This window comes from Diabrotica undecimpunctata, chromosome 9 (assembly GCF_040954645.1).
Source record: "Diabrotica undecimpunctata isolate CICGRU chromosome 9, icDiaUnde3, whole genome shotgun sequence".
NCBI lineage: Eukaryota > Metazoa > Arthropoda > Insecta > Coleoptera > Chrysomelidae > Diabrotica > Diabrotica undecimpunctata.
In genome coordinates this window covers 20,310,135-20,323,329 of record NC_092811.1, presented here as the reverse complement: position 1 = coordinate 20,323,329, position 13,195 = coordinate 20,310,135, and the positions used below count along the sequence as shown (strand labels likewise).

At 31.8% G+C, this 13,195-nt stretch overlaps 1 protein-coding gene across 1 annotated transcript in view; it reads right to left on the bottom strand.

The window, feature by feature from the left end:
* SLO2 (slowpoke 2) overlaps nucleotides 1–13,195 on the bottom strand; it is a 377,835-nt gene that overhangs the window by 170,583 nt on the left and 194,057 nt on the right. The window contains exons 8-9 of the mRNA XM_072544101.1: nucleotides 11,021–11,185; nucleotides 2,881–3,081 (exon numbers count right to left, since the gene is read on the bottom strand). Of these exons, the coding sequence (XP_072400202.1) occupies nucleotides 2,881–3,081; nucleotides 11,021–11,185 (366 nt within the window). The remainder of the gene's footprint in view (nucleotides 1–2,880; nucleotides 3,082–11,020; nucleotides 11,186–13,195) is intronic.

The following is a 13,195-nucleotide window of genomic DNA, read 5'->3' as shown; positions in this document are numbered from 1 at the left end:
ACAATTAGTCCAGTTACTGTGGCATTTTCCCTTTAATTTTTTTATAACTGCACCGATTTATCTGACATTTTTACAGTGGGTAGTAAATTACTCAAAAAACATAAGTTATATGGTGCCGATGTGTGCTTCTACCCCTGGGGTGGTTGGCACCCCATCGAGGGGGTTGAACTATTTACACTCACAATAACCCCGGGAATTGATAGCGAATCAAATTTTAAACAAAAAATGTCATATAAATTTTTTTCGCTAAATCAATACTTTTTGAGTTATACGCACTTGAAAAAGTAAACTTTTCGCAAAAATAAAACATGTTTTCCAATGATTTTGTACGAATAACTCAAAAACAAAGCGTTTTATTGAAAAATCTATAATAAACAAAAATAAAGCTTATGAAAAAACAAAGAGATTGTTTTTTTATTAAGTTTTATAAGTACAATACTAAGCGATTTATAATTGTTTGAAGATGACTTTTTATTTTTGGGATACTATACTCGATGCATTTAACATCAAATATCGGATAATGGATTTTTTTTTGATAAAAACTCATAAAACACTTTTTAAAGAGCCAGAAAAAACCTTTAAAATGAGCTATGTTAGAAGCCATTTTAATTAAAACAAAGCGAAATACGAAGGAAAGAATTTGAATTACTCTATCGTTTAAAAAAAAAAACGAGCAGTATAAGTAACACTATTTCGATCAGAATAAAAATTAAACGTATATCTTCTATAATTCATTTTCTTTTAGTGTTATTTATAAGTTTTAAAAGTTTGGTCTGTTTAAAATACGTATTTTTTGAAAAAATCATGTTTAAATTAAAAAATCTTTTTTTTTAATTATCTAAAAATTTACATTTTTTCAAAATAAATCTAAAACTATAAGAGATACGTGAAAAATAGTTCCATACCAAAATGTAGTTTATTTCTTAACAAAAATTTTGATTTTTTTATTTTTGTTGTAGCTCGAAAAATAATAGAGATATAGCCAATTGAAGTTTGAGATACAGCGGCTGACACACCTGTAATCAGCACTTTGGTCCTTTACTATTTAAAAAGAAAGAATTTTAACATATTTTAATCTAGTTAGTCTTATAGCTTTTGAAATTACCTTCAAAATATTTTTCTTTAAGAACACTGTAGCTTAAAAATTAACGGAGTTATTCTAAAAAAAATTGGAGCATGTTATTTATATTTTGGAGCATCAACTTATTTTCTGTATATATAAATGCTTTATTCAAGTATATTCGAAAAACTGGTAACAGACACACTAACACTCACACAAATATGTATAATATAATACATATATATATATATATATATATATATATATATATATATATATATATACACAGAGAAGCGACACTCCTTTGAAGTTGCGTGGGCAAGCCGTCAATGAGTGCCAATGACAGGAGTACTTCAGATCTCCAAGATATTTTAGAAGCTGGGAGATACTGTAAAATTTTGCAGTATGGCCTTGCCAAAGACACCCACATGAACAAAATGAATAAGGTCGAAGATTATTCATAATTACTTGAACAAATGCGATACGAATCCTTTATTAAAGGCACAACTAAAAATGGTGCAGTTAAATTATCATCTCTTGTACCAACTGTAAGTGCCTTGGATGAGCATAATATCAAAAGAGTTTATTTACAAACTCAGATATGCCTTGAAAACAAAGAGATTGATATAACGGATTGGCGATGGTTCAAGAGTGATGATATTTTACAACCAATAAAAATGAAAAGTTAACCTGCACCAGAAGAACTATTGAAAATGATTTTTTGCAGACTAGGTCTATTTTGCAATGCTGCGTGTGAAACATGCTCTGGCGACAATTGTCAAAACTGTCCTGCAATAGAGGAAGAGGTGGAGTTAGAACACGACGAGAATATATTGTAAATCATTTTTATTTTTTTAAATATATTTTGTATGCTTTCTAATGTAAAGTATTTTCATGCATAATTTTTTACAATAAAAACATCATGACTATACTTAATTCTTTTATTTAGACATTTACCAAAGGGGAATTTGTTTCGTGAGCATAGAGGTGGTTTTTAAGGGTTGAAAATAAGCAACCAATCAAAAAATATTTTATTGATAAGAAAGGAATTTTTGAATATAAATGTACATTAAAAACTTTTGAAGTTGTTTAAAAAATTTTTTTTATATATTTTGAAATAGGGGGTAGTTTTTAAGGGTTGAAGTGTTGCAATCAACCAAAATTATTTTATATAAGCAGATAATTACATTGTAGATTATTATAAATGCACTACAAAAGCATTTGAACCTGTTAAACGATTTTTTACAATTATTTTTATTATAATGGGTGGTTTTTAAGATTATTTAAGGGTTGAGAATGTACACAATATCCATTATTATAATTGACAATATTTCAATTACTTAATTTAACACGATTTAAATCCATAAAATGCTTTATTATAAATTTTTTTCATTATTTTCAATAAGTGGTGATTTCACCCCTTAAAAATAAAAAGCTCACCTAGCGCATATATAACTTTTGAAGAGGGAGGTAAGATAAGCCTAATTCCAAATTTTTAGCAAAATCGATTCAGTTATAAAAAATTTAGAGGTATTGACCTCTTTTCCTCCACAGTGACTGGAGTAAATACTTTTAAATTTATGTAATCTGGAACACCTTAAAAAGATAAAACAAAAGCCTAGGAAATAATTATTAAAAAAAAGGACATAAAGGCTTATACGTTACGTAAGTTATTATTCATATTAGGAGCCACCTCGAATTTAACCATAGCATCTACGTAATTAATTATTTTACACAGTTCAATTTACCTACTAGATCTTATAGTGTGTTATAAATTACATAATTTACTCGAATAAGTACCATAAAGGAAACAAACTTACCGCTGCCGTTTTGTCCGCATAATTTCTAGCTGCTAATATAAAACAGGCCTCTGCCTCGTTCATTCTGGCCCTCGCTAGGTCGGCATCTTTCAAACACGATCCCTGGATATATATGACCCTTTGGGCCCATATGGGTACTTGAAGTATCATTCTCATAGTTGTGTCGAGCTCCATCGGGGATAAAAGGACAACGTAGTAGTCCTGAACAAACAGAAAAAATATCAATGATTTATGTTTGAATCAACTGGGTTTGTTTAGGATGTAAATGTAGTGTAGATATACATTGCAAATCAAAGCAATTCACACAAATAGAGCTCGATAAAGAAATCATAGAAAATAAAATAATATAACTATTATTTAGTTCGCTGAAAAAGAACACTTTTTTATATTTATCTCAATTTTATTTACAATTGAAGACATGAGATGATAAAGGTGCCATGTCCACTTTTTCAGATATTGAGTAATTGAAGGAAACGCGTTTTCACTTAAATATTTTTTTTAATAAATTTTATAAAAATTACCTATATCTTATTAGATTAGAATCGTTTTGTACTTTTTTATATAATATTTTTTGTTTCTCTAGAATTTAAACTTTTTTTAGTAATTTTAATTTTAATGGACATAGCACCTTAATCAACCAACATTTTATGCAGATATTGGTATAAACTTGAGTAGAGAAAGGTGTTATGTCACCTATGTTGTATTTAAATTTTAAAAAAATAATAAAAAAAACTATTAAGTAATCTGGAAATTAAATTTTATTTGCAGATTAACAAAAGCAAAGTAAGATACATTACAAATTTATAAACAAAGACACAGAAACATTTAAATTTAACATGAATTACGTTTTTTCTTAGGGTTTTTCAAACATTCTTCTAAAACAATATCATAATACCATTTATACTCTGCTGGAATAAACGTAAGTTGATCTTGTAGATTTGAAATTTTTTCAGAAGTCAAACCACCGCATTTAGGTAACTTTTGTAAAACAACTTGATTACTTTGTACTATCAGTTCTCTTTTTTTTTGTAAGTCAACTTCCATAAATGGGGTAAACGGATCTAAACTAGTTTTGTAAAAGTATTTTCCAAAACAACTTACTCTTAGCCACTTCACTTTATCTCGAAAATTTATTTTTTGGTCAAGACTATTAGTGAGTCATTTGTTTAAATGAAGTTTTGCAGGTAGAGTTTCAAAGCAATAAAAAAAATGTTCCATGTTAAGGCATACACTTTGTTTGGTACTCGCAGATCTAATAATTTCCCGATATTGGTCTGGTATATAAATATTCTGATGTTTTCTAAGAACCTTTTCTATTCTTCCAAAGTCTCTGTCAGAGTCAAGGTCACTGTGACCAACTTCGGGAAATTTATGATCAATGATCTTAAATATTTTATTTAATATTAGGTATTGAAAAAGGTTAATAATGGAGAAGTTTTTGTTTTGTCCCCCACATTGATCTGACCAAATTATTAAATGATCAATTTGGGGATTTTCTTCTTTAAGAAGCAGACAAAATCGTAGCAAACAACTTGCTATTTCATTACTTCCTCTATTGGCAATATCCTCAGTCCATGTAAAAAAATAGGACTTATGACCAGAACTGGTTAAACAGTGGACTCCAAAGTTGTATAGCCACATTTGTCTTAAGTAAAAAGATTTTGACGTTGATAGCTTTGGCAAAGGCATCGTTTGTTGAAGATCCATTGTTATGTAACATTTTTCTTTGGAAATTTTTACTGCTTCGCGGCCAACTTTCTGCTGCGCAAAAGCAAGTTGAAAATTATTCGAGTGCTCTAAAGAGTTCTCTCCAGCATCGCATAAACTGCAAGTATTACTTTTTGGTACACCAAAAGATAAGTTAAACCTTCTTTCAAATATATGTCTGTAAAAAGAGGCCTTTACGAAATATTTAGTTTCGAGCTTTTTTGTTTGACAATCCTCTATATACAGTTGATGAAGTCGGTTAATATTTAGTAAAGGGGAAAGGTATTTTTTATGTGGGTTTTTAGTCCTAGAATAATGTGATTCTTCTAAAGGAAACTGCTTGATATGATTTTCAATGCAGTTTATTACTTCATCGGATATTTTTTTTGGATTTTCGTGATGCCCTTGCTTATGTGGTGAGGGCATTACCTGGCCAGATTTTAAGTCATTTTGAGCTTTAAAGACTTTTTTATCCTTAAATATGGACATAGCACCTTTATCTAATAAAAAATGGTACTTAGTCATAGGACATAGTACCTTTATCAATTAAAATAATCCTTATTATTAACAATTTAAGAATCTTGAGTTATTCAGGGGTTGTATTACGACTTTAGGTAACCAAATATACAAATAAGTCATTTTTTGAAAACAATGGACATAGCACCTTTATCAACTCATGTCTTCAATTGTTTGTTATTAAGTATAATAATAGGTTAATGTAAAGTTTTTAGTGGCAACATGCAGGAATTCTCTCCGTTGGGAGATCCTCCTGCTTTATGGCCGATTTAAATACCCACAAAGGGAAATACGGAAATCGCATATCGAATCTTACCGGTAACACGAGTTTTATTCAGTGTGGTTCCTGATAATTTCTAATAAAGTGAGTGAATCAATTGAAAACCTTAAAAAGGAATTCAAGGATGGTTTGAATAAACTTTACGTGGAGTCAACTATTAGGTCTAAGCTACTTTTAGAAGGCGATTATAAAAAACTAATTTATGAGGTTAAAGAAGCACAAGAATTGAGAAGATTCGGCAAATGACTATTATCTAAACATTATTGAAGACTCAATAGAGAGTTTTTGTGCAAGCAAATACGTATACGTAACGCATCTTTTTGACATATAAGCATGCGCATTAATGGTTGAACTAACGTATCTAGATACGTATTACCTAACGTAACGGGCTGGTACGTTACGTCCATACGCATCCCTATCGAGCCGAAGGTAACCGAATGCGCAAGAGAATCTTACCCGATTTCCAAAATTTCAGCATCGACATTTCATAAGCACACGTGGTACGTGTATTTTTACATTTGTGGTTAAGTATATCTGTTAATGATATTTATAAATAATGGAAAGCAGTAGAAAACGACTTCACTTCAGCAATGAAGATGATTTGTTCTTGTTGAAGGAAGTCGTAGGCAAGAACCCTTAAGATCATCCAGAAAGGTGGAATTTAATTCAAAAGCGAAAAATATTTTTAATGGTATGGAGAAGAAGGGCATCTTCTATGTCTTCGTCTTCTTCATCATCAATAAAGGCACCTACATTTAATATCGCGTCCATCTCAAAAATTAAAAATTGTTCAAAAAAGTATTTGGTGTTTATTTTGAATATCAAAAATAGGGTTAAATGACAAGGACAAGACTAGCACTGACAATTTATTAGTTAATCACTAATTAGATGAGGGCATGATGAGGGCAACACCATCGTTACGTTGCGTGCAGAACTTTACCTCTCAATTTAACGTTCATCTTCTTCGATACGTTAGTTATTTACGTATAGGGAGATACGTTACGTCAGGTAGATACAAAAACTCCCTAATATGAATTATTCAACATTGGAGAAAATAAACATCTGATAGCCAAAAGACACACTAACGAAGAGGAAATCAAATTTTTTGTTCATCGTAAGCAATTATTTGATATTGTGCATACAGCCCACATAAATATAGGACATTAAAGAAAAAAAGGTAGGTACATATTTCCGTTTTTTTTTTAACTATGCGTTAGGCACAGTCTTTAGGTACATCTCTCTCTCACTCTCTCTCTCTCTCTCTCTCGGGCAAGTTCTTGTCAAAAGTCTTTAAACATTTTTTATTGTTCATAGGAATAAAGTATGAGTTAAAAATAAAATACGCAAATATAACCCGAGAAATTATAAACGTATCTTAGTAAATGCAAGTTATGCCAGTTGAAGAAAAAAATTCCAAAAACAGGCTTGGTTGTTAAGCCTATAATTTCTAAATATTTCTAATAATTTTTAGATATGAAAAAATAATAATAATTATATTGTAGGTCGACCTGATAGATATGCAAACAGAGCTCGATGGTTCATATAACTTTATTTTAAACTACCAGGAGGATTTTTGTTTTTGAGACAATTGAAAACCATATATCTTACAAAGTAATAACGGCCGTGAGTTTGCCAACTCGGTTATTGTAGAACGTTGTAGTATGTGGCCTGGTCTAAAAATAGTTTACGGTTGACCGAGACACTCACAAAGTCAAGGCTCTGTAGAGAGGGCTAATCTAGATGTTCGGGATAATGTTGATTACCTGGGTAAACGATAATACAAAATGGTCCGGAGGGTTGAGATTTATACAGTCCAAGAAAAACAGATCTTTTCATAGAGGAATTGGTAGGAGTCTGCTGCCAAACATGGGTATGAGACCATGTTTGGCAGCAGACAAACAAATGGTTTAGAAGATGCAGACTTTCCGAAAGATGTCCTTGATAAACTACAAAATTAAGAAGACTTGGAAGAATCAATAAATAACATGGAAAACGAAAATGGAGAGAAAAGCAACAGTGTAGAACCTTGCCAAGAAAACTTAGAGAATCAAGACAAACATATAAGTGAATCTTTAGAAATCCTGGACAATATAAACCTGATTAAAAATAATAACGATGCACCCAATATACAAGAAGGCAAGGTTGACAGCAATTTCAATGATCAGTTAACCCAAAGACATAAGCGAATATTGAATGAGAGAGAAGAATCACATAAAATGATGAGAGTTCAGACATCAAAGATGATACGTGAGTCAAACAAAAGATTTGCTCCTTTAAAAAAAGGGACTAATGTTTTGATTCGAGTGCCGGATGTTGATAGAGGTCGATTAACTCCGAGAAATGTATTAGCCATTGTTTCTGAAATTAATAATGATGGATTGTACAAACTCAGTAATGGGAATGGACCACTGTATAGATTATTTTCAAGAAATGAACTCCTTTAAACCGATGCGAAATTCATGTTTGAATCAAATGATATTAGTAGTAAGAAAATATCCTTGCGAACTGCAGCAAATATGTCACTCAAAGGTTCTGGTTAAGGTTTTCTCAGATGCAACTGTAAAAGGTTTTGTGGCGACAATCAATGTTCCTGTAAACAAAGGAACAAACAATGTAATTCAAAGTGTCATGGATCGCTGACATACAAAAATAAATGAAGAAATTTGGTTCTAAAAATTTTTGTGTTTAAAACTTATTTTTATCTGCATTTTTAAATAAAATTAGAAGTTTTATTATGTAGATATTTGTATTTTTATTATTTACATCATTTAGCATCATTTACATCTTTTATAGCGATCATTGTTAAATTTTTATTAACGTATTTTTATTTACGTTTCTTCTTCTTCATGTGCCAAGCTCGATTATCGAGCGTTGGCTATCAAATTGGCTATAGTAATTTTGTTGACGGCAGCTCGGAAAAGAGATGCAGCGGATCTGTTAAACCAATCTCTCAGGTTTCTAAGCCATAACGTTCTTCTTCGACCTGGCCCTCTTCTTTCGTCTACCTTGGCTTGTATTATTAAATGAAGTATATTATATCTCTCTAAGTGGCGCATAACATGGCCAAAATATTCAAGTTTGCGATTTTTAACTGTTTTGGCGACTTCCGTAACTTTTCCCATCCGATGCACAACAACTGCGTTACGAACTCTATCCACCCAACTTATTCGTAGGATTCTCAGATATACCCAGATTTCAAAGGGTTCCAGTTTTTTGAGAAGTGTATCCGTCAAAGTCCAACCTTTGACACCATAAAAAAGAACACATAACATCTCACTAATCTAATTTTCAGACTTAAAATAATATTGTTTCCAAATAACAGTTTCTTCATCTTAAAGAATGCAGCTCTGGCCTCATTTAGATTACAATCAAGGTAAGTGATACTGTTAGTTCTCTCCAGTTGTTCAACATAAGCTGTTACGACTTCCAGTTGTATTGGCGTTTTACTGACGACCATCACCTTTGTCTTTGCGGTGTTTAACGTAAGGCCATATTCATCACACGTTGTGGTAATCCTATTAATTAGATGTTGAAGTTCTTTGTAATTGCTTGCAATTAACAATGTGTCATCCGCATATCATAAATTATTAATATTGACGCCATTGATTTTTATACCAAATTGAACATTATCCACTGCTTTATTGAAAACAAACTCAGAATAGATGTTAAATAGTAGCGGGGACAAAATGCAGCCCTGCCTTACTCTTCTTCGTATTTGAAGCTCTTCAGAAGTGTCCCGGCCAATCCTGATATTTGCACGTTGATGCCAGTAAAGATTTTTAATAATGCGTAGGTCTTTATCATCAATACCTACTAGCTGAAGAATGGCTATCATTTTAGTATGTTTTACTTGATCAAAGGCCTTCTCAAAGTCAATAAAACAAATATTAACTGGATGTCAGACATCTCTGCATCTCTGTACCATAACCTGAATACTAAATAGTGCTTCTCTTGTTCCAAGGTTATTGAGGAATCCAAACTGTGTGTCACCAAGTTGTTGTTCTATTTTTTGGTACATCCTAGAGTGCAAATTTCGTAGAAATATCTTTAAAACATGACTCGTCAAGCTGATGGTTCGGTAGTCACTACATCTTTTTGCATTTGCTTTTTTAGTTATCGTCACAAAAGTCGACAGCCGCCAATCCGTTGGTATATAGCCAGTTTCATAAATTTTATTAAACAGATGAAGGAGAGATATTTTACCTGAACTTTCGAAGAGTTTTATTATTTCACTCGGAATTTCATCTGGTCCCGTCGCTTTTCGGATCTTTGCTAATCGTATTGCTTGTTCAGTTGTGTCCATAGTTATGTCAGGTCCTGTAACTACTTCGTTAATTTCAAACTCGGGCCTTTCATCACTAAACAGTTCCTCAATATACTCTTTCCATCTGTCTATTTTATGCAAATTAGTGATAATCAGTTTTTCGTCTCTATCAACGTCTCTAAACGTTTTCCGTCTCTATTACGTTTATTAAATAAAATTAGAAGTTTCGCTTTGTGGGTATTATATATATATATATATATATATATATATATATATATATATATATATATATATATATATATATATATATATATATATATATATATATATATATATATATATATATATGTATCTATATACGCCGACGATACTGTGATTCTAGCTGAAAACATCGACAATCTGCAGGAGCTAATCAATAGAGTTGACATGGAATGCACAAATTGGGGACTGTCGATAAATATCGATAAAACTAAATACATGGTGACCAGTAAAGTGGATATCGGCGCAACCCAACTGATATTAAACCAACAACCGCTGCAGAGAGTTCAGAGATTCAAATACGTTGGATGTTGGATTACCCAAAATCTAGATCCATCCTTCGAAATTCGATCTAGAATTGAACAGGCAAGAAACTCATTTCAAAAATTCAAGCCTCTATTATCCAATAACTCATTAAATTTGGAAATCCGTGAAAAGTTTACAAGATGTTACGTGTGGTCTGTACTTTTGTATGGATGTGAAACTTGGACTTTAAACGTCGATATTATGACTGAAATCGAGGCGTTTGAGATGTGGTTGTATCGAAGGATACTAAAAATTCCATGGACTAGCAGAACTAGAAACGAAAAAGTTCTTCGAATAATGGGACATCAACGAACTCTATTAAATATTATTAAGAGGCGTAAACTAGAATATCTTGGACATATAATCAGAAGACCAAGATATGAGTTCTTTCGGCTAATTCTCAACGGTAAAATCGAAGGAAAGAAATGGATAGGACGGAAGAAACTCTCTTGGTTGAGGAATTTGCGGCAGTGGACAGGTTTGACAGCGGACCAATTGCTACACGTAGCGCAAGACCGAAATCAGTATAAAAATATTATAAGCATGGTAGTCGCCGACGTTCCGTAGGGATATGGCACTCTAAGAAGAAGATATACATTTTAACAACTTTTCATATATTTTATTAATAATAGAAATACTCTGTTTAGACACAAATAACATCAAAACTTATTAAAAACCAAAATGAAGCCTATTATACATTTGCATTCTTTATCATTCACTGCGCAAAAAAAGTAAACCTACATGATTAACTCTAAACAATGGTGTAATATAAAACCATGCATTATCCCGAATGTTAAATTAGACTGTACCTGCAGAAGAGGATGAGCATAGAACTCGTTAAGAAAATCCATAATTGTATCCGCATGTAACGTTGTACTGCACACTACAACGTGTTTTTCTGATTGTGCTCTGTGAGACGAATACGAACCTCCTAGTTTTTGTCGTTCCATCCACGTGAATGCTAGTTGTTCAAACTGAAAGAAAAATTTCATTTTACCTATCATACTAATGTATATTGATTGATGAATATCATTAAAAAGGTTTATTAGTTTATAAGTAAATATGAGAGTACCACTACACTAGCTGTATAAAGGAGAATATTATTATTATTTTTTTTTATTTAAAACACTTATACCACATGAACCACGCAGGGTTATTAGTGGGATGACAAACACAATAGTTTTAATACGATTATGTACATTAAATAGTATTATACAATTTTATATCTTTTAAATAACTTAATACATTTAAATTTTTATCTGTCAAGATGGATTTGAGGTCGTCTGGAATTCCATGCATTCGTCTTTGATTTTGGAAACATGGGCAGTCAAGTAGGAAGTGTTTTACTGTCAATGAAGTGGAGCAGTTATTGCAAATTGGCGGTGGATCTTTAGTGATTAAAAATTTGTGTGTGACAGCAGTATGACCAATTCTTAAACGGTTTATAATTACTTGATCTCGTCTACTTGTGGGGTTATTCAAAGAGCTGTTCACCTTTGGGCATATTGGGTTTAATTTGGTTACTGAATTTTCCCAGTAATTTTGCCAAATGTTACTGCAATGATCTTTAATCAGATGTTTCATGTCACAATAAGGATATTTTGTCATTTTTGTAGTATCTTCTAAGTTGATACGGCTTGTAGTTGCTAGTTCATCTGCTGTTTCATTTCCCCAGATTCCAGTATGCGATGGTACCCAAATGAAAGCTATGTCCTTTCCCATGGAATAAAGTGTTTCTAATTCATTTTTTATTGCTTGTATAATGGGATTTGTTGTATAAATTTGCTTTAATTTCAATAACGCATTAAGTGAATCTGTAATGATGACGCACTTCATATTGTTACTCGTTTTGAAAAAAGTTAAGGCTTTTAATATAGCTGTGGTTTCACCTGTGAGTATACTACAATTTGTAGGTAAGTGTATGCTGTAGGAGTGTTCTTCATCAGAATAGTAAGCAGCAGCATGTCCATCTTGGGTTTTAGAGGCGTCGGTAAAGATTTGTAAGTAGTTTGGGTAATTTGATATGATTTCTGCAAAAAGATGTTTAATTATTGAGAAGTGTATATGATTTGGGATACTTTCTTAGTGTTAGGTCAATGGTAAGTAGGCGGGTTGTCCATGGAGGAGAGATTGCATTTGTATATAGCAATAGACTAAGTTGATCCATGTTAAAATTTGTGACTTTTATTCTTTCTATTGGAGGAATACAGTTTGTTGCCTTTTTAAAAGAGAGGATGCCAGGGTGGAAAATTTGAGAGAAAAGAGGATGTTGTTTTTGAATTGAAATTTTGGCAATATAGTTTAGTGATAATTCTTGTCGCCTTATGTTTAGAGGTGGCTCTTTAGCTAGAACTTGTAAACTACTAGTGGGACTAGTTCTAAATGCACCAAGTGCTAATCTCAAAGCTGCAGATTGAATACCGTTAAGCCTTTTTAAGGTAGTTTTGCTTGCAGAGTTATAACAAATGCAACCAAAATCTAGTTTACTCCTAATGAGTGATTTATATAACTTTATTAATATTTTAGTATCTGCGCCCCAAACTTTATTAGACATAATTTTGAGTATATTTAAGCTAGATTGGCAGGAATGTTGTAGATTATTAATATGCAAGTTTCAATTTAAGGTTCTGGGAGAATATTATTATTATTGCAGAATGACGGTATTCTTGTTTTGATTTTCCAGCTGTTTGTTTCGCAAATTTTAGGAAACACAGTGGTTAAGATTTGAATTCGGTTTCGCTAAGTAGAAATCGTTTGATTTCGCTTTTTGTTTTTATTATTATTATTATTATTACTTTATAGACAGATTAAATGTATTTTAAATCTGGGAAGTCGAACATTAAGGTATTCAAGTGATTTTGACCCGGCAAGGCATCTGACAACTTTTTTGAGTTTTATCCACTTCTATATTTCAAACTTTTATGTTTCCTGCAGTGGGTTTGGTGAACTTTTTAAATTATTGACAATCCCAACTTTTCACGCAA